This window comes from Cyclopterus lumpus, chromosome 3 (genome assembly GCF_009769545.1).
Source record: "Cyclopterus lumpus isolate fCycLum1 chromosome 3, fCycLum1.pri, whole genome shotgun sequence".
Taxonomy (NCBI): Eukaryota; Metazoa; Chordata; class Actinopteri; order Perciformes; family Cyclopteridae; genus Cyclopterus; species Cyclopterus lumpus.
This window is the reverse complement of record NC_046968.1, coordinates 1,615,497-1,642,593: the sequence shown is the minus strand read 5'-3', so window position 1 is coordinate 1,642,593 and position 27,097 is coordinate 1,615,497. Positions and strand designations below refer to the sequence as shown.

At 42.3% G+C, this 27,097-nt stretch overlaps 2 protein-coding genes and 1 long non-coding RNA gene across 4 annotated transcripts; all 3 read right to left on the bottom strand.

The window, feature by feature from the left end:
- Nucleotides 1-3,095: 3,095 nt before the first annotated feature.
- Nucleotides 3,096-3,773, bottom strand: LOC117728729. The gene is made up of 2 exons (XR_004609251.1): nt 3,697-3,773; nt 3,096-3,219 (listed from the first exon to the last, which is right to left on the bottom strand). It is a non-coding gene; the product is annotated as an uncharacterized LOC117728729 (long non-coding RNA).
- Nucleotides 3,774-4,445: 672 nt separating this feature from the next.
- On the bottom strand, nt 4,446-10,272 carry mtfmt (mitochondrial methionyl-tRNA formyltransferase). Of its 2 annotated transcripts, XM_034529534.1 has the most exons (9): nt 9,910-10,253; nt 8,334-8,531; nt 7,582-7,704; nt 7,220-7,322; nt 7,046-7,121; nt 6,865-6,956; nt 6,717-6,795; nt 5,589-5,662; nt 4,446-4,832 (listed from the first exon to the last, which is right to left on the bottom strand). In XM_034529534.1, the coding sequence occupies exons 1-9, from the start codon at nt 10,065-10,067 to the stop codon at nt 4,644-4,646; spliced, it is 1,092 nt and encodes a 363-aa protein (XP_034385425.1). In that variant the 5' UTR covers nt 10,068-10,253; the 3' UTR covers nt 4,446-4,643. The 2 variants fall into 2 exon arrangements, with proteins under 2 accessions (XP_034385425.1, XP_034385424.1); XM_034529533.1 differs by having other exon boundaries at nt 6,717-6,956; nt 9,910-10,272.
- A 2,176-nt stretch (nt 10,273-12,448) lies between these two features.
- On the bottom strand, nt 12,449-23,301 carry gpt2 (glutamic pyruvate transaminase (alanine aminotransferase) 2). The gene is made up of 11 exons (XM_034529570.1): nt 22,986-23,301; nt 22,646-22,735; nt 22,141-22,249; nt 21,916-22,049; nt 21,530-21,773; nt 18,970-19,049; nt 17,793-17,929; nt 15,837-16,011; nt 14,246-14,401; nt 13,756-13,868; nt 12,449-12,881 (listed from the first exon to the last, which is right to left on the bottom strand). The coding sequence occupies exons 1-11, from the start codon at nt 23,259-23,261 to the stop codon at nt 12,725-12,727; spliced, it is 1,671 nt and encodes a 556-aa protein (XP_034385461.1). The 5' UTR covers nt 23,262-23,301; the 3' UTR covers nt 12,449-12,724.
- Between the last annotated feature and the right edge of the window lie 3,796 nt (nt 23,302-27,097).

Below are 27,097 nucleotides of genomic sequence, written 5' to 3'. Positions count from 1 at the left end.
TCGAAGAGTTCCGGTAATTTGAATTTGGCATGTCACTTTCTGTCGCTGGAGACGGGGTTCGTACTGCAAGAGTTTTAGAGTTGTAAAATGAACTGCCTGCATCCAGAGTATTTTTCCATAACGAACGCACATTAAACCCACGGGACTGCACCGCCCTGGACCAACAAAAACAACAACTGTTTCCACTGAAACGGTTTCTTTACTTTTTAGTTATTGGCTTTTACTTGTAATTCATATTGGTTCACACAAACACTCTTCATCCATCTGATACCGGCCCGGCCCGTCTGCCCCTGAGCCAAAAGGTTTGCCCACCCCTGAGCTAGACTGAATGAGCCTGCGCTGGAGCAGGTTCACATGTTTGGATGTGTTGCTATGGTGATTTTGACAAACTTGCTTTGAGTAACCAAAAACCCTGACATCCGGGGAAATTACCAGATACGAGAAATAGGGCCCAGATGCCGAACAGTGAGCCGTAAGTCTAAACATGATGGGCGAAGGGCGGGGAGGGGAAAACATGCATGACCCCCCCCCCCCCCCCCCCCAGCAAAGATTTTTATTTTGAGAGCAAAGATTTTTGATTTGCAGCAACAAATTATAGTTTCATAAGCAAAACTAACAATTAATTCACTTATAAACAAGAAATGTGCTCTTAAAACCTATTTTTTCTGTTTGCGTAATAATAAAGACACAAATCTACCTTCATAGGTGCCAAGCAAACAATGTGGACTACGTAGATAACTGGAAGACTTTCTGGGGAAAACCTGATCTGATGAGTCGAGACGGCATTCATCCCACTTGGGATGGAGCGCGTCTCATTTCTGCAAACATGGCCAAGTTGATTAACGGACTTAATCCATGACCCAGAGTTCAGATCAGGAAGCAGAAGCAGAGTTGTAGTCTTCCACCCTTCTCTGCACTTCCATCCGAGCAGTTACCCACCCTTAACCTTAACTCTATAGAGACTGTGTCTGTCCCACGACCACTTAAATAATTAAATCTCAATATTTATGACGTACAAAATGAGAGAAGTAGTTATTTTCTCAGACTTCTATAAAATCCTGCTGATAGCTTATCTAAGAGGACAAATATTATCTTATACAAAGGGTATCAAAAAATAAATATATGGCAGAGATAAATAAGCTCGAAGCTACCAACGGCTGGTTAACAAAAAACACAAATACATTACATACCTTATGAAGTTGAAAAAAACATGTTAAGAACCAAACTAAAATATTATGAATTGGGAGAGAAAGCTCACAAAATCTTTTCCTGGCAATTGACAACAGAGGAAAGCTCAGACATTAATGCAATTCAAACTGAAACTGGTGCAATCTCACGCAACCCAAAAGGAATTAATGACGCATTCAAACTGTTTTATACAAATTTATCAAATCAGAATCGCCAGAGGATCCATCTAAGATCGATGAATTTCAGTCCACTGTTGAATTGCCGAAACTCAGCCACGAAGACCAAAAGAATCTTGATTTGCCCTTCACTCAGAAAGAAATGCAAAAGGCTACAGAGAATTTAAGGACTTACTTATCTACATGGATGTGATTAATTTGGCATCTAAAAGTTATTCTCCTCTTCCATAATCACTGTGATTCACAAACCAATAGGGATCCATTAAAGTGTTCCTCTTTTCGACCTATTTCATTATTGAATTCAGATTATGAATTGATTTCCAAAGCCCTGGCTAACAGGCTTGGCCAACATTTGCCAACATTAATAAACCCAGACCAGAGCGGCTTTATTTTGAAACGCTCATCAGCCAATAACCTGTGCAGACTCCTTCATATGATTACACCAAATCTACAACTGAACTTAGTGTAGCTGTAGCATTAGATGCTGAAAAGGCCTTTGATAGGCTATAGTGGCCATATTTATTCAAAGTTTTGGACAGGTTTGGATTTGTCCATTTGATTATCAATTGGGTAAAAATCCTTTACCATAAACCCACAGCCAAAATTACCACAAATGGACATTTCCCTTGAGTAGATGGAGTCGACAGGGATGCCCTCTGTCTCCAGGACTCTTTGTCCTGGCTATTGAACCACTTGCTGAAGCAATTAGACCGGATCCAGATATAAATCATAAAATTAATCTCTGTATCTAACAGACCCGGTTAACTCTTACTAAATTGCAGTCGCTGCTAAACACCTATGGTGCTATTTCAGGATACACGGTCAATTTGGAAACTTTGATCACACCGAACACCAACAAGCAACCCCATTTAAGTGGCTCCAGAATATTAAATATCTAGTAATAACTATAGACAATAATCTTAAAAATGTGTACAAACATAATTACCTCCCATTGCTGAGTAAAATCGAGGACGACCTACGCAGATGGATAAATCTAGCCATTACCCTAATTGGTTGAATAAACTGTGACAATGAATATTCTAACGAGGCAGTACCTCCAGTCCTGACCGCAAACCTTTTTTAAAGCACTCAACACATTGGACAGTTTTTATGGAAGTGTCCCAAGTCCCAAGGGTGTTAATGGAGAAATGTACATTGGACTATAGTCAAGGAGGTTTCTGACTAATCAATTAAAAAAGATATTATTTAGCTGCCCTGATGCAATATATTTCGTCATTTTTTGACCGTGATGCCTTCATCCTGTGAAAGAAGGAACTTCCAGTGATTTTATTGATAAATTGAACTCCAAAAACATATCCAACAGGACAGATTTGAAGCATTTTATTAAAATATGTTATGAAGTTCAAAGAAATCTTGGACTGAATTCCAGACACCAACACCTCTAAGACTAAATTAATTTATACCCTTAGCTCTAAATAACAAGATTCAGGGGCCGGTATTTCAAAAATGATCCCACAGGATTACACCTCCTGGATTGGATTAAATTCTGATCAGATCCCCAAAACGGGTATTTCAAGGCAAATTTGATCCTGAAGTTTCAGATTTGGTAATCCAATCCTGCCTTTGATCCGGATTAAACACTGTTGTTGAGTATTGATCCTAAAAAACAGGATTACCCTGATCCCACCTCAGAGGTGGATTTGAGGGAGATTACATGTAAAGGTTTGAACAGCCTAAGTGTAACAGTGTTAAGTTATACCCACTGAAAATCAGTCAAACGTATTTATTAACATGAATTCAGCACACACACTTAAGTTTCATAGCCAAAGCTCAAAAGGTTATGCCATTTGGAGCAGGTCTGTGTTAACTGTCTGTCTTCTCTTTCCACAAACATCTGTAAAGAAAAACAAATATTCAGGTTTTAGGGCTGTCCCTTTTGTTGACAACTGTTTCCTAAAAAGATATGTACAACACATTTTAAAATCTACACACAATACCTTGCATTACAACGTGCACCGCGACATACAGACGCTAGCCTATTGACTAACTTGTTAGCTCCTTAACACAGAAGTCAATGGAACAGCGTTAGCTCGCATTAGCGTTAGCTCGCATTAGCGTTAGCTCGCATTAGCTCGCATTAGCGTTAGCTCGCATTAGCTCGCATTAGCGTTAGCTCGCATTAGCTCGCATTAGCGTTAGCTCGCATTAGCTCGCATTAGCGTTAGCTCGCATTAGCGTTAGCTCGTATTAGCGAACTCTGCTATATTTGACTTCGCCGAGCTCTTCTTTCAACTTTGTGATGATTTACGTGATTTGTTAACTCAATATAATGGTTGCCTTTCATCTAGTCTTAGGACGCATCAACACTGACCAAGATTATACTTTCATTTAGAGACAATAGTTGCGCCAGCTTCTCCTTTTTTCGGTAAAATGATCGCTCCATTTCCTGTTTCCCGTCTGTGATCCAGGGGGCGGGGCGGTACCAGGATCACTCTGATCCAATCCGGCAACGTTTTGAAATACCGGGATAGATCAGGTTGATCCGTGGCTGAGGACAGCGGGATTTGGTTATCCAGATCACACGTTTTAAAATACCGGCCCCTGGAGATTAAAGGTGAGGGTATCAGGGTAAAAACGGTCACTGATGAAACAGATATGAACCAGCACCTGGCTCCAAGCTGCACAATAATCAGATCTGTAATAACCTCAGCTCTTAAATAGATGTGGCTCAAAGCAGCTTCATGACAGCAGACAGTCGTCCAGGAGCGATCTGAGGCAACAGCAAGATACAAATGGATTCCAAGCACCATTGATGCATGCTGGGTAAAAGGATATTTTAAAAAGAAAATCACATGCTATGACTTGCTCCTCACAGCCTCAATTATTGTGTTTGCGGAAAGTAGCCTATATATGCGATATGTGTATATGCATTCAACACACAGGTCTGTGTATGGGATTGTTTAGAGTCTGAGTCTGTTTCCAAGGTCCCTGAACGGAAGGCTTGCCTGGGCCGAGAGGAGATCAGTACCCCAAATATAAGAAAAATTAACATCTGATCATAATAAGACAACTGTCCATAAATAGACTTCCTGACTGTCAATCATTTACATTCCAAACAGGTTTGTGTGTCAATTTAGTATTTAATAAATGATTACAGAGTAAATAACTCCTCATCCATTGTGTACTGCCTTAGTTTAAATAGACATGAGTTCATGGTTGTCCCAGACAACCGCACATTTATGTATGAACTGTACATGCAGATGTCTTAAAACAGACAACAGTAGCACATTCTCTACATTAAATGACACGCCTACGTGTTCACCCAGGGAGAACATGATTGGTGGAGTTCCCCCTCTGACGTGCTCCCGCTGCCGGGCTGACAAACAGTGCTGCAGCCGGCTGGTGACGAGCTCTCTTCTGCAGCGCCTGGTGCAGGAAGCCATTATAGAAGTCACTCGCTGTCAGCCTCTTTTTCAGGAGCACTGCCTTGAACCCCACCCAGCCATCCTGGAACACAGATTAACACCAATGTGGCTCATTTCATACTCACTAGTCCGTTAGTTGGTTTCTCTTCTTAATAAAAACACTTAACCAGAAAGACAATTGCTTTATTTAACAGCGATAAACTAAACGAAGTAGAGGTGGTTTGGAATAGTTGATGAATGAGGACAGTATTTGTGAGAAAGAGAAGCAGAGTGAGAGGAGCAGCAGAGTGTTGAGTGTCACATGACTTTGTGGATCTGCTGCTACAATTAATGCTGTGGAAATGTGCATTATGTGGATTTTTTTAAATGTATTTTTTGGAAATATTATTAAGTGAAATGAATAACAGTAAACCAAAGGAAGCAGGCTGACAATGGAACACATAAATGTTACAGGTGTGGCTTGGGAGCATTTCCTAACAAATCACAATGATTTGATTACAAGTTTCATGTGCAATAACCAGAAGTAAACAGAACATAGCCACACACACTAATGTTGTCAGATACCTTCAGACCCTTTTACATACAACATATTTTGAGTGCATGTTGGCAACACAAATTGTTCAAGAGGTCTGCATTAGGACCGTTAAATGATTATTGAGCACCCCCTTGTGGACAAGTGAAATAGTTTTAGTAAGTTTCATTTTTGCGCTACGTACCAATCAGGGAAGGACAGCAATAACCACTTGATGCATTTTATCCGAGTGGACAGGTTATCACATTTATGCAAATGAATTAATATGATTTCATGCATCACACGGAGAGACGGTGTTCAACAGACCTTACAGCAGACCGCCAGTGTGCTGGACTCCTTCTGGTAGCTCACTGAACCAGGCACCGGTTTCCTCTTCTCATCTGCAAACGGGAGTGATGTGCGACAGCTCAGCTTCTTAGCACATGACTAGCATAGTGCACGCACGCACACACACGCACACGCACACGCACACGCACACGCACACACACACACACACACACACACACACACACACACACACACACACACACACACACACACACACACACACACACACACACACACACACACACACACACACACACACACACACACACACACACACACACACACACACACACACACACACACACACACACACACACACACGAGAATATTCCCATTCAACTTTCCACCATGAAAATCATTGAGTCTCAATAGGGACAACGTCTCCAGAGGGGTGGACTGTGTGCTAAGATGTGTTAGCAAGGTTTTCACTGCCATGAAGGTAGATCTCCTTTAACCCGTTTATCATTTCCATCATATGGATCGGCTATGTTGTAATTTTATTATATTGTAACACCATCTGAACCTTTCTCAGTTAATCTTCCTGAGGTTACTTCCTTTCTCCTCCTGGTGATATTGGGTTATACAAATGAAATTGGATTGAAGGGACCTGATGCTGCACTTGGTCTGAAGGAGGTTACGTTCAGAGTTTCGGACTAAAACCAGCTATAAAGACCCCCATACTAATCAAGTCCTTTAGAGATAGCCTCCCCAGACCTGTACATAGCCTTACAGACCTGTAAGAGGCGAGGTAGAATAGATCCATTGGTTCTATACATGCAAACTTGTTGAGCTGTATGTTCCATTAGAAATGCCAAAACGCAGCCGTGCGATTACAGGAGAACTATGTCCATGGGACGCTTCATGTTGTTGATGCAGAAAATCAGAGGAAGAATACTGGATTATATTATTTGAAATGATGTCACTAAACTACTGAATATGTTGGTTTCTTTCAGGGCAACCCAGCTAGCATGTTTCAGGATGGACAGAAACAGGATTGAGGCTTACTCCACTTTCAGTTTTATTTTCACAAACACTCCAAAAGCCTCATTGGTGTAGTTTACTGTAAAGATATTCATGCTACAATTAATCTAGTTCGGACAAACTTACCCAATAATGAAATGTGACATTTTCCTACAAAATCCAGAAGTTGTATTGTCCTGCCCATCCATGTGGTCCTCAATGGCATCTGTTGGCAGAGAGAAGCGTCATGACAGGTATTCAGACGTCTCCATGGCCCATGAACAGTCCTCCTTACCCGGGATCCGGAGGCACGATACAGACGGTCCACTTGGTCACAGGTCTGTTCCTCCCACACCATCCAGCTCATGGAGGGATGGACTTTTGGGGCTATTGAACGAAGGGAAAGTGTAAGTTGGAAGAACAACTCTTGTTTTATATTACGCATGACTGTGTCTAGGTAGGTTAGTCCTACTTACCAAAGGTTGCTCCTGTCTGTCTTTGCTCCCTTTTATGTGCTATTCTCTCGGACAGTGTCATGAACGTATCAATCAGCTGCAAACAAGAACACGAATAAAACAAACAAAAAGCAACCGAGTCACCATCCTGTTCAGAAGAGGAGGAGTTAAGCATCCTTGACCAGGCGGGCTCACCAGATGTGCTCCCTTAGTGGCTAGGGCAGCTCCAAGCTCATCAGCAGTACAGTTCTCAGGGACCTGATAGAGCTCCTGGTTGAGAATGGGGCCCACATCAAACCTGGGAGGTGAAGACATTAGCCCCTCGAGATCACACAATGCTGTCACTAAACAAAGAGGTCTGCCATTAAGCGGTTTGCTTGTCACACCAAACCAAAGGGCATAACGCCGGCCCAGTGTGGGTATTTAGCTCGGCTGACGTATTTTTCAGAATAACGGTCTGCCTTAAACCGGCGGTTTGAAAAGGGCTACTCTTAACTGGACTTGTTTGTTTGTAGCGAAGAAAGAAAACAGGAAGAACACATGGGGGTTTTGTTTACCTGTGAGGGCGGATCTGGATGATGGTGACCCCCGTCACGGTGTCACCATGCATGATGGTGTGGAAGATGGGTGCTGGACCTCGCCACCGAGGCAGCAGGCTGGGGTGAACGTTCAAAATGCCGCTGCAAAGAAAGTGGGTGTACAGACACACATTGAGTTCCCGATTCCATGCTGTCTGTGTAGATTAGACTGCACGTCTAATTAGTAATCTAACAGCACCGTTAGTAATGCATACAAATTGAATATTGTTATCTCTGCCAGTTTGACGACGCTTTACAGCTCTGGTTGTTCATCCAATCACACGATGCACACACACCTGGCAGAGATCTGCATGCTACTGTGTGTTGAGATGCATTTGGGTGTTATTAAATGTTGTTATTGCATGTTATTAAATCTATATATTTACAGCGCTTAGGTGCAGTGCCCCATTCTAATTGGGGATTCCCAGTGCCAACTGCACAAGGTGATTGGTTTATCTTTGACAAGAGTCTACGCTATTATTCATCATTAACAAGCTCCTTTTTATACGATAATTAGTGAAATCATTGTCATTACTTATTTGTGATTAAATATAATTATTCAAACATTGTGTAAACTTTATTTTTGGAAAAGAAAAATAATGAAGTGTTTCAATAAATCTGTAGATAATAAAATAATGATTTGATAGTAATGGTCGTAAATGATGCTGGTCTAGAGATGTGGCCACACACAGATCTTTTCCATCAGCAATGTAAACTGAACAAATGCTCACTGTGGAAACTTGTTGATCAGTCTCTCATGGAGTAAACAGCCAAAAGATACCACCACCCCAACATCAAACCGTCCATCCACATTGTGGGGGGGCCAGCTGTGGACCGGTATGTGGTGCTGTTGGGCAAACCTCTTCACTGGGACGTCCCTGGACAAAGTGACGACTTCCAGGGACTCCACTACCCCTCCATTAGAGCTCCTACAAACAGAGCATGGAGGTTAGCTGTCATGCACTTCCTTTACTCCAACACACTCAGAAAGGATGTGTTAAAATCATACACACTTCTTGTGTTAGTAACATGTTGTGTTAAAATAATAAAAATGTTGCACAAGACAGAACAACAAGGGCATTTGTCCATATTTAATACAACTAACCAACAGTCTTTTTGCTCTTTTACAGATTTCAAATGGAAAGGAGGGAGACTCCCAAGACCCTTGTAAAAGTGTTCCTAGATGGCAGGAGATTTGTAAGAAGATGCATCAACTGACCAATATTGCACAGATCCTTGATGCCTGCAAAAGTTCACTGACATTTAATGCATAATTTGATTGTTTTAGGATACACTGAGCACCTATCTCCTCTTCTCTCTCTCCTTATGGATGAATTTACATCTCTCCATTGCACCTTATTAACTCTGCTTCCTCCCCGGAGTCGTTGTGACTTCACGTCTCATAGGGTCCATTGGACCTGGAGGTGTCTGATGCTGGTGAACCGGCCTCCTGCCATGACCCTGCTGATCCTCCTCTGTTTTTAATGTTGCGAATGAACCACAACTTGTCGGGCGAGTAAACTCACGCGAGTAAAGCGTTTCGAATATTCACAACGCGTTTGGTGTGAGCGCAGCATTAGAAGTGTACATGATCAACATTGGAAATTGTTCCTTCTCCTCAGAGTAATATGTAGCATAGTATTTGCCCCAGTTTTTAGCAATGGACTTGCTGTCTTTTTAAAGCAGTTGGTTATAGACCACCATCATGTGTTCAAGAGTCTTTATCCAGACAGGCCTCTCATCCCAAAACATCATTTTATGACTCACTATTGGTGAATAATGCTAAAGTTTGGCCCACTTTTGAAGTTATAGCGTATGAGATTTGAAAGTAAGCATGGGCCCCTGAAAAGGCATGCTCATGTTGTGTGTAATTTCATGAATATTTCAAAGTCTTTGGCTTATCAGTACTTGCAGCACAATTCATGTGGCTCCTCTGTGTGTGCTTGGTCAGACATATTGTGGTGTACAGGTTGTGTACTTTAAACGGAGCCTTTAGAGGAAACCAACTGCATGTAAATCCTAGGTACAAATTGATTGTTTAAATGTGCATTACTCATGTGCTTTACACTTTAAACACGGGAAACCATTCACTGGGAAAGTAGCTCAACCCAAACTGGAATACTGTGAGCGTTCTTCATTATCAGGAAAAACACACAATGTTCGTTGTAGGATGATGATGATGATGATGATGAAGGGTTCGCTTTGCCTCCCGTCTCACTGGGTTTAGACACATTCATACGTAATAGACATGCAGTGATGTTGTGCTGGTCGTATCTGTGTCGGAGGCATATTGTGGTGCGCACGCACCTGCTGGATGCGAGGTGTTTGAGAGACTCCACGGCAAAGTGGTCCGAGCCGAAGAACAGGAGCCTCCACGGGGGTCCGGCCGAGGACACGAGCCGGCCGGGGAGCCGCGTGCAGCCGCGCCGCAGAGCGGCTCCTGCTGCCCGGCCTCTAGTCCACATAGTAACGACGCGTCCGCGTCACTGGAGACATGGAGGAGGTTTCTGTGACTGTAACCGGTTTGCCCTGATTGTATCGACATAGGACGCCGCCATGTTTCTTATTCCACTTCCGCCCCCGCCTTCTTCTTCTTCTTCTGCCAGAATAATGGTGGGTCGCAAACAGCTTGAAGGCGCATGCCGCCACACAGGAGTGTGTGACGTCACTTCTTCTTCTGAAGGGTAACGGATTGGTGCACTACCGCCACCAGCTGGTATGGAGTGTGGACCCGGACGCCTTGTCCTTACATTATTTAATACCAAATATAAAATGTGAAAAAACAACGGGTTCATGTTTTCTCAATAATATTAGTTAGTCTAAGATACTAAAATAGTACTTGCTAACACTTACTTATTGAGTTATGTTGCAGAATGCCTGTTACAAATGTACTTTTATCTTTCTGTGTACAAGAACACATTCTCCTGCTTCCTGCCCATCCAGTCGCATGTGCCTGTATCATGTCTGACTGTCCCCACTGTGTCCCAATCTGAGTCTTGATATGTCTGCTCTACTGTCTGAATGTCATGTAAGATGGCTAATGAACCAATGGTTGTCTATCATATCCACTGTAGCGCTAACACGACTGCCAGCGTGTCCCCTGTGATCATTTGACCTATTTGGACATTACATTCTGGACCTATAAATGCAGCTCCTACCTTGTTGTTTAAGCTCTTTGGTGCGTCTGAGAAAACCTGGACCAAACTGTGGTACCTGTCAATGTGTGTCTGTATTGTATGCACATTAAAAGCACCCTCTCTATCCTTGTTCTTCTCTTTTAATGTCACAAAGTCCACTGTTGCACCAGGAAGTGTCCACGGCGCTATTGCTGGCAATACCACTAATTGACTGATGTTTAATTTGTCAATGTTCATTTATGTTGCTTTCTGTGCTACTGTCCATCCAAAGCTTCTGGTCTCCTCCTCTCCTTTTCCCAGCAGGGTTTAAAGTTTCCCGCGACGACCTGCCTCTAAAGCCATGACAAGAGAGGGAGACGCAGATTAAAGGAAAACAATAGAGGGATTTATTGTTAATAGGGTGGGTGGCAATACACCGCAAACAACTAGGACCAGTTGATGAGTAGCTGTTGCATGGCTGGCCACAAATCAATAAAGACCAGGAGCTGAGCGAGAGTGCTGGCAGTCAGAAAGGCTGCAGAGCAGCGGGCCCAGGAGCTTCCAACTAGAGCAATCAACACCTCCAGGTACCCGTTGTGTTGAAGAGACAGACCGGTGAACAGGAGGGGGGACCGTCACGCCTCCTCACGGTGGCCCTGATTATCCCAATAACTCAACGCTAACCAGTTCTAGTCCAGGCCTTTCTCCCATTCCCACCTGTAGTGCAGCCGTTGGAGTTGTTTTAAAGGCACCGCTGCATATTCTCATTGCCTGATATTGAATATCTAGTTTTTGAGAGCTGTGTCTTCTGCTCATCCATACTAAATAATAAATAAATAATAATCCACTATATGTGGCCTTTAAAGCAGTTATATCTGCCCCCCCCCCGTTCATTTCCCACCAAACAGATCATTATTTTTGTCACTTTCTTACATTGAACCAGTTACACACCGATTGCAGTGGCTAAGGTGCCAGATGCTCATCAGGAGCTAACATCCAGACCCACATTCACACGCCGTAGGAGACATTTGGGGTTAAGTGTCTTGCTCAAGGACACATCGACATGGGATATCGAAGCCGGGGATCGAACCGCCGATCTACAGTCGCCCATTCAAATACGTACCGCTTTTTTACTTACGGACCTGCCTCCTCAGTCTGCTTTTGAGTCCTTAGCCTGTTGGTTCAGCACTGATAGGTTGGAGGACTTGTTTGAAAAACATTGCTGCTCAGTCATTCATGTAATCACCATGAACGAAATTCCGTTGACACAATCAATATACAAATAAATAAATAAATATATATATATAGTGATGTTGGTCAACCGACCCTTTAATGATGTATAAGGCAATATCAAAAACCAAACATTATATTTGAAAAACATTGTAGCTGCACTCTGCAGCGAGCCACCAAATGGATGTGAAGCAGATGTTTGGATGTAAATGCGTCGGTGGAGGTTCACTCTATGCCAGAGCACAGATCAATGAGAGAAGGCACAATATTTCTGATACACAATTGCTGAAAAACAAGTAAACAACATTTTAGCCATTGACATTTTTATTTTCTAGATATGCATATGAAAAAGAAAAGATGTGCACACTACACATGGATAAAGATACAAAGCACATAATCATGCATACATACCCTCATTTATACACACACACATACATATAATAATAAATATATATATATATATATATATATATATATATATATATATATACACACACATATTATTAATTACCCCCCCTCCCATTATTGGTGACGCCAAGCCCCCCTCATACATCTCCAGATATTATACAAGGGAATGTATTATATTATGATACAGTTACATAAATTGTTGGCTTTAGCCTAAAGCCGCGGACCAGGATAAGGTAGTTTTTTCTTTAGCAGCATGTGTTCTGGCTATTGGAAGTTCCATGTTGACCGCATGAGGGGGACTCCAGCGCATCGCAAAAATCAAGCAATTGTTAGCATTATTAACACGACACGAGCTGTCAAATGAAGCATCAGGCTGGTTGCTCTGACGTTTCTCTGTGTTGGTCGTGGGCGGTTCTGGGGATCTGAGGTTCCTGTTGCGAATACTCTTCAAGGAATCTGAGGTGGAATTCCTTGAGCTGCCCTAAAAGGACTTCTAGCTTTTCTGGGCTCGGCAGGATGGTCATTCTAAGAAACATAAACACGTACACACTGTCAGAACACATAAACACTTTGCTCTCCAGTGGCCACTACCCCATGTTAGCCCTGCTAAAGTCATATCCACGTTGGCTTGGTGCTCACACATGTTCACATTTTCAATATGGACAAAAGTTATTGTTGCAGCTAGGCTGTTGGATCTAAAGACTTGGAAAGTCAACTAAAGAGACACTGGACATGGCTCTGGTCATGTAGAGACCTGTCAATCACCTTGTAGGCCCACCCCTAAAGCATCCCCTCCTTTATGTTCTATTTGACTCTAAATGGAGCATAATTTACAAAATGAGCATCATGCTGTATTGAAGACTTGAAACTAGAGATTGAGACCATGAACTCATGATTACAATGTAAATGGTAAATAGACCTGTACTTGTAGATCTCTTTTCTAGTCTTCCGACCACTCAAAGCTCTTTAACACTACTTGTCATCATTCACCAACGCATTCATTATTTAGTAGAGGACAATGTCACAGGGGTACAGACACTGTTCAATGTGAACTAACGTTGCAAGTACCCATTACATCACCAGGCTTACAGCACCAGCTATTTTAAGATGATGTGCAGATGAACTTTTCCGTGTCATTTTGTCCTCCATAGCGGTGGAGTCGTTCAAATAGAATGGGTTTATTCCTCCAAAACTATTCATGACCACCTGCTATTGAATGTGGGCCTGATTATCACACTTCACATTCACCAAACCAGAAGAAAATCAAACAGAAAATGTCTAATGAATTAAAGAAATAATAACTGATCAGATGTTTGATCTAAATGTTGTGATCAAATCTTTGTTTAAATATTAAGTTAACATTATGTTTGAATACAATTCTAAAGTGTTCATGTCTAACCTGAAGTGAAATGTTCCCTCCCTCTGGCCAAATCCACTTCCTGGAACCACACAGATGCCAGTTTCCTCCAGCAGTTTGAGACAGTACAGCATGTCAGGAGCCAGAGAACGGGACTGCAAAGAAAAGAAACGTCAGTCCCAAACAAGGTGCCTTCATTCCATTCAGCTGCTTTCCATCTGCACAGATTGGACACATATTCAGGAACATTCAATGAATGCCGGGATAGAATAGGATTTAATTAGCTTTTTAAGTGTTTGTATGACATAAAGAGATTTGATTTTTGGCAAAGACATGGACAACATTTCTCTCACCTGTGTAAACAAGCTATACAGGCTCTTTTAAACACATACCTGAAGTAATACAACTGAAGATTATCTTCTATCCAGCTGACATACAGTGTTGTGGATAGTTTTGTATTTTTAATGGTACATTTTGATTGCATGTGTCCGACAGGACAGTCCCTCATTAGAGAATGCTTGAAGTTACAGACCTGGGCTTCCTGGATTGCTCGTGGTGGGATGAAGATCTGAGGGAAGGCATACATGGCTCCTTGGACTGGGTTGCATTTGATCCCAGGCACTGAGTTTAGGATTCGCTCTGTAAGCATGGCCTTGTGAGCCAGGACATCCAGGACTGAGTTTTTTTCCTGGACACCAACATAACACACAATACACAAGGTATAAAAATATGGAAACCAGAACCTCACCACGGTGTGTCGGTCTGGTCCCCCTGAGAGGGAGACCAGACCAGACTTAAGGCAATACCCACGTCTAGTGGAGCAGCATTTCTGTCCAAACAGTTGCTAGTGATAAGACCATTGCATTTCCCATGGCATGTACTTGACAATACGTGTATCTTTTGACATTGGAATGCAATGTTACAAGCCTATCCGGGTCTCATTTTTTATACACATGATGGCCATCAACAAACCCGATCATCTCCTCTGTACAGCTTCACGCGACAGAGTGGTCTAGAAAAAAAACCATTCCTCCAAAGTAAGTGTACTGGTCTCAGTAAAGATTGTAGAGTTCCTTCACTGCATCCAAAGCCAGTTCATTGACATGACTTCTGTTAACCCCAGTGGGTTATTTCTCAAACAACTTGAATGTGTTCGTCCACAACAAACACATTCAAGTTTAGTTGTGTTGAGTGTCAAAGGTGACTGCAGCATCGTCATCTGGTACCAATACAGAAGTACCTATGTTGTATCGACTTGACGTCCAGTCAGATCAATGAAAACACGTTTAGATGGTGTGACGGTAAACATATGTGTTGTTTTGTGGACTGGTTCAAGGGCAGAGCAATAGGGAGGAGGACAGATGGCCATATGCCTTATCGAAACCAATACACTCTGTTCTTCTCAATTCTTATCCAAGACATTCACACTGTTTCTTGGTTTGTCGTCATAGTGGGGCCCTGGAGGGGGGGGCATGTGCTTGTATAAATCACGATGTAATACAATGTATGAATCAAGAGATTTCGGCAGCTCACTGAGAGACGTGGCTGTTGAACCCTTTTCCCAGCTTGCAAGCTTGAATAAACGGAAAGACAACTTTGATTCCTTCGGAGACTGTTTGTTGCAATTGAATATTTGAACCACAACTCTCCACCTGATCAAACATAGAAATCTTCCACCACAATGGATCCCTGCAAGTTGCTTTGGTTCAATTCTATTAGAAGGCTTTGACGGAACAATGACTACAGCTTCACGCAAAGATTTGAGTGGCTGAAAGGAACAAGTTCTACATTTTCATACACAGAGAACTAAAAGTAGTCAAGGGGATTAGAAAATGGTGTTATGTACGGAGCAAAACATGCAGTCGAATTTCAGTTCAGAGGTAGAACTATACCAACTAAAAATAAACTTAATCTTGAATAATAGAATTCCATTCTTTACCATTTTTTAATAAACAGTTATTTGATGCCAGCCTTACTGACACTCTTGTATTCCTCTGAATCCTGGTAGTCTGAATGGTGCAAAGGTGAGTCACAGTGCTAGTGGTTTTGACCATGTCCTTTAGAGCCAATGCTGTGAAGGTAACATCACACCTAATTGATTCAGGAAAGCCAAAGACACACACCTTGGTAAACTGAGCATACGAGGGCTCGTGCACTTTGGGGGGATTAACAATGACGTCCATTGCTGCCTGTCCAGGGACAGGGGGGCACAGGCGAACAGAAAGTAGTTTGACCAGCTGGGCCTCCACCTGTGGATCCATGTTCAACACTTCCATATAGCCTCCACGGAAACCACACCTGAGTGGGAGGGTGTGGAGAAACAAAACGTAGAGCACAGATAATATGAGAAGTCCAGAGAAAGGGCACTCAACATCAGGGGGAAGCATATTCAGCTTATGGCGTTCCACCAATTTGGAAGAATCACGCTTAGTTTGGCGAAATAGTCTTAAAACATATTCAATTCAGTTTAGTTTATTTTGTGTAGCCCAAAATCACAAATTTGCCTCAGAGGGCTTTACAATCTGTACACATTCGACATCCCTGACCTTTGACCTCACATCAAATCAGGAACAACTCCCAAAAAATAGAAAATAACCTTTCACAAGGAAAAAAATTAAGAAACCTTCAAGAGAGCAACAGAGGAGGATCCCTCTCCCCGGATGGACAGATGAATAGATGTCATATCTTATGGAGCTTGTAGTACCATATTGCCCCACTAGAGAGCTGCGCTCACTAAATGCGGGGCTACTTGTGGTTCCTACAGTCCTAAAAAGTAGGATGGGAGCCAGAGCCTTCAGTTATCAAGCTCCTCTTTTATGGAACCAGCTTCCACTTTCAGTCCTGGAGGCAGACACAGTCACCTCATTTAAGAATAGACTTAAGACTTTCCTCTTTAATAGTGCTTATAGTTAGGGCTGAATCAGGTTTGCCCTGGTCCAGCCCTGTGATATGCTGCTATAGGCTTATAGGCTGCTGGGGGATGTTTTAGGATACACTGAGCACCTATCTCCTCTTCTCTCTCTCCTTATGGATGAATTTACATCTCTCCATTGCACCTTATTAACTCTGCTTCCTCCCCGGAGTCGTTGTGACTTCACGTCTCAGAGGGTCCATTGGACCTGGAGGTGTTTGATGCTGGTGAGCCGGCCTCCCATTGGCCCTGCTGATGCCCCGCCCCCCTCCTCTCTACCTCCTTCTGTTTCATGGATTGGAGTTCCATTCATACATTGTCATATTCATGTAATGTGTTTATGTAACTCTGTTCATTCTGTACACATGACATCTATTCATCTGTCCATCCGGGGAGAGGGATCCTCCTCTGTTGCTCTCCTGAAGGTTTCTTCACTTTTTCCCCATGAAAGTTTTTTTTTTGATTTGTGATTTTGGGCTATACAAAATAAACTGAATTGAACTTCAGAACCAATTAGTTTCTTCAGTTCGGTATGCCAGAGAACCAAATCATTGAGTGGCTGCTGGGCAGTGAGGTGGCTTTACAAACATTGGTCGAAAAGTGTCTGTTGCAGAGTTTAAACCACACTAATCAGTCCATTGTGTTTGGCCAAATAAATGACCACGAGCTGCTGTCGTCCGTGAATTATCCAGAAACCAAAGAGTCAACACAATAATTTGGGCTTTTATGAGGCTGCTGGTTGTAACTCCATATTTCCATAGAGGGGTGTCAATCTGATCATCTCACGCAACAAGAACTGCTTTTAATGTGTGATTGTTTGTTTTTTGTTTTCTTTCTTATCAGGGTCCGAGCGACTCAAAAGTCCCTATTTATTTGTTTTACCTGTATTTTAGCTATTCTTATTTATTTATTTTTAGCTTTTAGGATGTTTTAATTATGTGAAGTGTATTATGAAAAGCGCTATATAAATTAAATGCATTATTATTATTAACAAGAAGGAAAAAATGTCAAACTCTGAACTTAATGAAAATGTTGTTTTTAGTTACTAGAACATGGAGTCGTTTTGCATAATGATGGAGCTTTGTAGTCACATTACATTACATTAGTCCATTAGTATATCTGATCCCCCTCTTGCTCAGTGTGGGTGCTCAATGCAATGGTTACTCACTCTCCAGTGTAGCCCTTGGAGGTGGAGTGGAAGGAGGCCAGTTCCACATTGTTAAAGTACTCAGGGCCCATCTCATACAGGACCTTTTTGAAGGAGTGGAATCGACAGTCCAACGCATACACATTGTCCTGGTAAACCTGTAAAAACAGCCAGATTAACAACTACGGAGCAACAAGAAAACCACCGGTCAAACCACTGACACATTCAGAATGTTGGAAAAGGCCCTTCGGACATGTCATAGCAGGGTAAACAGATGTAATTGATCAAATTAATTATGGTCCCCATCTATTTAGTGAGTCAGTGATTCCAGTTATTGTCTTTAATTATACCGGTGTTTACGCTGTTATGACATGTTAGACACAGAATATGCTAATGAGAATACAACAGAAACACCTCAACTGCTTTCTATCTGGATCTATAACCTTTTTCTCAATATTAATAACTGTACTCTTAACATTATGGGGTTTTCTCTGAAAATATTAGATTCATTCTCAATGTAAATGACAGCCAGCACAAAGAATTGAAAGGATCTGGCAAGATAGTCTTAGAACATATAGGAAGCCTTCCATAATGCCATCAGTAATGGTGGACAATAAGAACCCAAGGTTGTAGACAGGCTGACAGTCTCAGCTCTCTGAGCCGTGTATTCCTAGTCCTCACAGGCTCATGAGCTTCTGTCACGAGACAAAATGATTTAATAATTCAAGGACTTTAATCATGCTCAGGTCAAGAAATAATATGCATCAAACACTCCTGAGAGACAGACGGCATAGACAGCACCCACTCTGAGGGGATGGACTCATTGTGATGAACTGCTTTCGCCTCAATGCTTCCGGGACCAGGGAGCTTGTCATTGTACCCGTCATGGGCAGTTCCCCATCCCTCCACTGGAGGTCACTCTACTAGCTCCCTTTTGGCTTCATTCCTCCACGATCACCGTCAACATCAAAGGTCATGCCACAGATACGGGTCACTCCCATTCAAGACCGAGCAGGCCTCTTCCATCTCTGTGCCAACTTCCATCAGACTTATTGCTGCCCGAGGGAGCTTGGGTGCTTGATATCATATAGTTATCATATATTTATTGGACATTTGCAACGAATTGTTTAACATTTAAAATGAGGGGGAAATAACTCTAAAATGGATTTAAAACTGGATTTCAGGCAGTGTACGTTACCTCATCAGCCATGACAAACAGATTCTCCTCAAAGGCGAAGTGGAGCACCTCCTCTATACACTTCTTACTCTGCACTTGACCTGGAGAACAGCATTTGGGAGACAGATAACTATTAACATTGGAAGTAAATACCAGTCTGGTGTCAGAGCTAAAGCAACACAAGGAGGGGTCCATATGCAAGGTAGTCAACAATATCTAAACACACTATGGAAATGTTTTCCAGTAAATAGACACAAATAAATGTCCATACATTTCAACCCTCAACATGGTCTGAAAGTGAACCTGATGCATAAGAAACCACAGTGAAAGCTACTGGGAACCTTCAGGGGACAGCTAGCTGCCCCGCTACCATCTGCAGGAAAAGTGATGTGCGTGCATGTGTGGGAGTGGTGGTGAGTAGTGAAAGAATCACTAAGAATTGAAAAAAAGGTTTGCAAACTGCTGTCATGCACATTCATAAACCTCACAAAAACATGTAATATTCTATAATGAGCATGTCAATTAGAAATAAGCAAGAATAAGTAACAATGGAGAAGTAGCAACTGTGATCTGGTAAAATCTGTAATCAGACAAGCAGGTCAGCGAAGGACGGACTGGGACTCAAATCCAGCCCAGTGATATTTAAGAAGTGAAATTAAGTTTATAGGATTTACAGAAAGTGTGCAATAATTACTTAAACAAAAAGTATGCAGGTGCATAAATTTGGGCACCCCAACAGAAAAATTACATCAATATTTAGTAGATCCTCCTTTTGCAGAAATAACAGCCTCTAAACGCTTTCTATAGCTTCTAATGAGGGTCTGGATTCTGGTTGAAGGTATTTTTGACCATTCTTCTTTACAAAACATCTCCAGTTCAGTCCGGTTGGATGGTTTCAGAGCCTGGACAGCCCGCTTTAAAACAGACCACAGACTTTCAATGATATTCAGGTCTGGGGACTGAGATGTCCATTCCAGAACGTTGTACTTGTTCCTCTGCAGGAATGCTTTGGTAGAATTTGAGCAGTGTTTAGGGTCCTTGTCTTGTTGAAGTTTCCAGCCCCGGCTCAACTTCAACTTTGCCACTGATTCCTGAACATTGTTCACAAGAATCTGCTCATACTGACTGGAATCCATGCGACCTTCAACTTTAACAAGATTGCCAGTACCTGCACTGGCCACACAGCCCCACAGCATGATGGAACCACCACCACATGTAACTGTGGGCAGCAAGTGTTGTGTTCTTCTTCCACCATGCATACCGCCCCTTGTTATGTCCAAATAACTCCATTTTGGTTTCATCAGTCCACAGCACCTTATTCCAAAATGAAGCTGGCTTGTCCAAATGTGCTTTAGCATACCTCAAGCGACTCTTTTTGTGGCATGGGCGCAGAAAAGGCTTCTGCCGCATTCCTCTCCCATACAGCATCTCCTTGTGCAAAGTGCGCTGAATAGTTGAACGATGCCCAGTGACACCATCTGCAGCAAGATCATGTTGTAGGTCTTTGGAGCCGGTCTGTGGGTTGAGTTGGACTGTTCTCACCATCCTTTGCCTCTGCTTACCTGAGATTGTTCTTGGCCTGCCACTACGGGCCTTAACTAGAACTGTGCCTGTGGTCTTCCATTTCCTCACTATGTTCCTCACAGTGGAAACTGACAGCTGAAATCTCTGAGCTAGCTTTGTGTCTCCTTCCCCTAAACCATGATGTTGAACAATCTTTGTTTTCAGGTCATTGGACAGTTGTTTTGAGGCTCCCATGTTGCCAGTCTTCAGAGAAGATGCAAAGAGGAGAACAACTTGCAACTGGCCACCTTAAATACCCTTTCTCATGATTGGCTCCACCTGTGTATGTAGGTCAAGGGTCAATGAGCTTACCAAACAAATTTGGTGTTCCAATAATTAGTGCTAAAGGTATTCAAATCAATAAAACAACAAGGGTGCCCAAATGTATGCACCTGCCTACTTTTGTTTAAGTAATTATTGCACACTTTCTGTAAATCCTATAAACTTAATTTCACTTCTTAAATATCACTGTTTGTCTGCTATATGATATATTTAATTGAAATTGCTGTTCCGAACAACCAATGATACATAAAGGAAAATCTTGAAAATGATCAGTATATATATATATATATATATATATATATATATATATATATATATATATATATATATATATATATATATATATATATATATATATATATATTCTGTACACATGACATCTATTGCTTCTGTCCATCCGGGGAGAGGGATCCTCCTCCTTCCTGATCCGATGTGAGGTCAAAGGTCAGGGATGTCGTATGTGTACAGATTGTAAAGTAATTTATAATTCAAGACTATACAAAATAAACTGAATTTAATTGAACAGGCCGAGGATTGTGTTTCAAACATCTGACAAATTCTTTGCAAAGAAAAATGTCGCCAGCGGGACAGAATATGTTCAATGAAATACACATTACAAATATAAAATATATATAATATAAGAACAACATCTCTTTTATGGAAACAGTCATCATTCCCATCTTATTCTTCATAAAAAGTTGAAATAGGTACAGTGTTACAAATCCTAATGTCCTACCAGTGGGGTTTCCAGGGTTGATGATACAGAGGACTCTGGGCTGGCACTGCTGTTTAGCGGTGAGGTAGGCTCGCTGCAGTTCCTCAATATCCAATGCCCAGCAATGGTCCTCATCCAGGTAGTAGTTGATGTGCACAGCCTCTAACTCCGATATGGCTGCAGAGTACAGTGGGTACTGAGGGATGGGAATCATCACGCCCGTCCTGGAGGAGCCCTGACCTGATACGATCAGCTTCAGGATGCTCTAGAAACAATAGGTAGGATGTATGTGATTCATTTGGAAGCAGAAAAGGTGCAATCACTATCAAGTCATAATGATTTCCCATTACTTGTTTTATCAATTCCCTGCCTCCTACCTCCCATCAACCCAAAAGTCCTGTTCGTACCATGATGCCATCACTGGCCCCTGTGGTGAGGTAGATGTTGTTCCAATCAGAAGGTACACCCTGGTCTCTATGCGTGATGTAGTCAGCAATGTCTCGACGGATACACTCCACCCCCTGGCTGGCACTGTACGAGCCTGAAGAAGAAATACACATCATACAGTACACATCTAATGGTTTTTACACGCAATTATAATACAAATATTGTTTTCTCACACACACACACACCTAGGCTCTGTCCACCACAGTCCTGCAGGATGCGCTGGGCTCGTTGCTTGGCATCATCGGGGAAAGATGGACTCTCAAGAAGTTCTGGGAAACAACACAGAGCCACGACCTGCAGAGGCAGAATGAACACGGCTACATTCAAAACACACAAACCACCAGGAGAGAGGAGAGGCAAACAGGAAACGGCTCGCTTGTAGTGACTCCATCATGTTGGTTCAACCAGTCAGTATTTAAAGAACAGCTCCAGTAGGTGAAATTATATATATATATATATATATATATATATATATATATATATATATATATATATATATATATATATATATATATATATATATAGAGAGAGAGAGAGAGAGAGAGAGAGAGAGAGAGAGAGAGAGAGAGAGAGAGAGAGAGAGAGAGAGAGAGATAACTTTCCTAGTAGTGGGTTGAACTGCCATAATCATAATTGGCATGAGGAGGACCATGGTGGTCCATGACATCATCAGATTGGTTGGCTACACACCTGACGGAGGAAAGTGATTGGCTGCTGGCCCATAGCATGAGCATCACCAATGTTGGCTTTGATGACTTCAGTGAAAGACTGGTTCTGTCCCTGGAGAGACAAGAACATAACACATTCTGTAGATGAGGAGGACTGCAGCACAAACCCGACCCCTCAGAGCGTCCCCTCCGGACACAAAGCCGGACACATCGGGTGCACAGCGGTGAGCAGGTAGCAGGGCCCGTCTTGTGGTCCCCATCCGGCACGAGGATGACGCAACCTTTCTCATTGAGCTCATCCTCGTACACGCGCACGGGGAGTTGACATTCTTCTCCATTCTTCCCGTCCCGTTCGCACTGACCTGCCGCAGAGCCCTCTCGAGGTCCCCCGCCCGTGTGACGATGGGTCCTCTCACGGCGTACTCCACCGCTTTCACGTGCGGGTTTACGGTCGCCATGGTCAGGCACCTCTCCCTCGGGCTGCCGGGAGCCCCGGTCCTCACAGAAGCCTCCGCCGTGCTGAACCGCTTCAGCCCTGCCGTCTGCCCCCGAGCATGCGGCCACACAGACGGCCAGAGCGGGGCCGCTCTGCGGGGGGCCGGCGGACACCCACGTGCGAAGTGCTTCAGGAGAAGCATTGTTCCTCCGGACCGGCTCGGTGCACACGCTGTCGTGAGTGTGACGCGGCGCGTTCCCGCTGACGCACGCGCGCTCCTCTTGAGGCCGACGCACGCGCGCGCTCTATTTGAATTCGATCATATCGACTGCAGAGCGTTCGGCCTCGCGCTGGTTTGTTTTGTTCCATCAAACTTTATTGATGTACCAATGTATGGAGTCCAACTAAAGATGTGTCATCTGCAATAACAATAAAGCATGATGTTTAAAGTGTTTGACATGTTATACAGACTCACATGACCAGAGACAACACATACTTATGTTCCCCCTCGCAAAGAGACTGATTATATCAATATCATATGTCTTGCCAATAAGGCCATAACATCTATTCTTTTCGTTCCACTGAAGCGTGGCAGTCATTTCTTTTCATTTTTATTGAGCACTTGGTCTTGTGAGGGTTGGGTAGAGGGCAGAGCTCCACAGCAGGGGGTCGGGCCGGTCTGAGGCAGTTTAGTGTTTTCATTACTATCTGTCTATTGACACTGATTTTTAGGTCCTTATATTTAAAATACATCACGTAATCTTTAACATGTATCAATCCATGATCTACATGGCCTCACCTGCCCACTGTGGTGGATCCCAGTTCACGTAGGTGAGAGGTGGATAAGTCGATAGCGTAAAACTGGTGGAGGTCAGGATGGTTCACATGGAGAGAAGAATTTACCCATGGGGATCAATAAAGTGTACATTTCTTTTCTTTGTTTCATCACCTCGACAGCATCATAGTTCCTCATGTCCTGACAGGATTCAAAACACAGTGATATTCATATCATATCTGTAACTAAACCGAAAACACTGAGAAGTGTACAATAACCTTTTAGTAATTGTTTTTAATATTTTGTCTGGTGACTTGGGAGATGATTAAAAAAAGAATCTCTAAAGAAGGATGCTTCTTTATGCTTTGACAGTGCCATATTTTTGGTGGATGTTGTCTTTTCACTTTTGTGGGAATAGAAGTATTAATATTATATATATATATATATATATATATATATATATATATATATACATACACACATACATGTATATATATACATACATATATATATATATATATATATATATATATATATATATATATATATATATATATATATATATATATACCGTAGTTTTCTGTGGCCCTCTCCCCAATCTGATCAATGATGACATGTATAGCCGCATGTCGTCATTCAACTGCTGGTTGTCCAGGTGGTGCCCAGCAAACAATGTGGGCTACATAGATAACTGGAGGACTTTCTGGGGAAAGCCTGATCTGATGAGTCGAGACGGCATTCATCCCACTTGGGATGGAGGGCGTCTCATTTCTGCAAACATGGCGAAGTTGATTAACGGACTTAATCCATGACCCAGAGTTCAGATCAGGAAGCAGAAGCAGAGTTGTAGTCTTCCACCCTTCTCTGCACTTCCATCCGAGCAGTTACCCACCCTTAACCTTAACTCTATAGAGACTGTGTCTGTCCCACGGCCACTTAAATTAATTAAATCAAAAGTAACCAGAAGAGGAGTCATACAAAATAACCTCATACAGGTTAACATCACTACTGCAACAGTGCAACAAAAGAAGAGAATTAAATGTGGACTCCTAAATATTAGATCTCTGTCATCTAAAGCTGTATTAGTAAATGATTTAATATCAGACAATCACATTGATTTATTGTGTCTTACTGAAACCTGGCTGAGCCATGAAGAATATGTCAGCTTAAATGAATCAAGTGATATTAATACTCACATTCCTCGAGGCACCGGCCGAGGAGGTGGAGTAGCAGCCATCTTTGACTCAAGCCTATTAATGAATCCTAAACCTAAACTAAACTACAACTCATTTGAAAGCCTTGTTCTTAGTCTTTCACATCCAACCTGGAAAACATTACAGCCAATTCTATTTGTTATACTGTACCGGCCACCAGGTCCATATTCAGAATTTATATCTGAATTTTCAGAGTGTTTATCAAGTTTAGTCCTTAAAACTGACAAGGTTATTATTGTAGGAGATTTTAATATTCATGTGGATATTGATAATGATTGCCTTAGTACTGCATTTATCTCATTGTTGGACTCTATTGGCTTCTGTCAGAGTACAGAAACCCACTCACTGCTTTGGCCACACCCTCCACCTTGTTCTTACATATGGCATTGACATTGAGCATTTGGAGGTCTTCCCACAGAACCCTCTTCTGTCAGACCATTACCTCATAACTTTTGAGTTTATACTCCCGGAGTATACACCGTTAGTCAAAAGTTTCTACACCAGATGTCTAACTGACAGTGCTGTAGCTAAATTTAAAGAAGAGATTCCTTCTGCATTTGATTCAATACCACGTCTCAATGTGACGGAGGACTCCTGTGCTAACTTTAGTCCGTCCCAGATTGATCATCTTGTCGATAGTGCTACAGGCTCACTGAGAATGACACTAGACTTGATAGCCCCACTGAAGAAGAAGACAGTGAGGCAAAGGAGGTTTGCTCCCTGGTATAACCCTCAGACCCGCAAACTAAAGCAAACGTCACGAAAGCTCGAAAGAATATGGCGTTCCACCAATCTGGAAGAATCACGCTTAGTTTGGAGAGATAGTCTTAAAACATATAAAAAGGCTCTCCGTAATGCCAGAGCAGCCTATTACTCATCAGTAATAGAGAACAATAAGAACAACCCCAGGGTTCTCTTTAACACTGTAGCCAGGCTGACAGAGTCACAGCTCTGTGGAGCCGTGTATTCCTATAGACCTCAGTAGTAATGACTTCATGAACTTCTTCAATGAAAACATTTAAACTATTAGAGGCAAGATTGATGATCTCTTGCCCTCAACTACTGCCGATCTGTCATCAAGAGGAGTGGCCTTGGAAACGGCTGTATGCCCTGGTGTATATTTGGATAGCTTTTCTCCCATTAACCTAGACCAATTGTCTTCAACGGTTTCTACTCCTAAACCGTCTACTTGTCTCTTGGACCCCATCCCAACAAGGCTGCTTAAAGACGTGTTGCCTTTAATTGGCACCTCTCTGCTGGATATTGTTAACGTGTCTTTGCTAACAGGCCATGTACCACATTCCTTCAAAGTAGCTGTAATTAAACCTCTCCTGAAGAAGCCCACTCTTAATCCAGAGGTGTTGGCTAACTACAGACCGATCTCTAACCTTCCCTTCCTCTCTAAGATCCTTCAGAAAGTAGTCGCAAATCAGTTGTGTGACTTCCTACATCAGAATAGTTTATTTGAGGAGTTTCAGTCAGGATTTAGAAAACACCACAGCTCAGAGACAGCACTGGTGAAAATTACAAATGACCTCCTAATTGCATCAGATAAAGGACTCATCTCCGTACTGGTATTATTAGACCTTAGTGCTGTGTTCGACACCATTGATCATGACATCCTATTACAGAGACTGGATCAGTCGATTGGCATTTCAGGTACCGCACTAAGTTGGTTTAAATCCTATTTATCAGATCCATCTCAATTTGTATTTGTAAACGATGAAGCCTCAATGACCACTAACGTTAATCACGGAGTTCCACAAGGTTCTGTGCTTGGACCAATTTTATTTACCTTATATATGCTTCCTTTGGGCAATATTATCAGGAAACACTCCATAAACTTTCATTGCTATGCAGACGATACTCAATTATATCTATGGATCAAACCAGAGGAGACCAACCAGCTCGCTAAAATTCAAGAATGTCTTAAAGACATAAAAACATGGATGACCTGCAACTTCCTGATGTTAAACTCAGACAAAACTGAAGTTATTTTACTGGCCCTGAACACCTCAGAGATCAATTATCTGGTGATGTGGTTTCTGT

Coding starts and splice junctions, on each gene's coding strand:
- mtfmt (XM_034529533.1), bottom strand. CDS start 10,067: ATGTGGACTAGAGGCCGGGCAGCAGGAGCCGCTCTGCGGCGCGGCTGC. Junction 5,663..6,716: donor ATGTCACATTTCATTATTGG/GTAAGTTTGTCC, acceptor TCCCGTTTGCAG/ATGAGAAGAGGAAACCGGTG. Junction 4,833..5,588: donor CACTGGCGGTCTGCTGTAAG/GTCTGTTGAACA, acceptor TCTGTGTTCCAG/GATGGCTGGGTGGGGTTCAA.
- gpt2 (XM_034529570.1), bottom strand. CDS start 23,261: ATGCTTCTCCTGAAGCACTTCGCACGTGGGTGTCCGCCGGCCCCCCGC. Junction 19,050..21,529: donor CAACCCTGGAAACCCCACTG/GTAGGACATTAG, acceptor GCTGTTCTCCAG/GTCAAGTGCAGAGTAAGAAG. Junction 12,882..13,755: donor GAGGGAACATTTCACTTCAG/GTTAGACATGAA, acceptor TATGTTTCTTAG/AATGACCATCCTGCCGAGCC.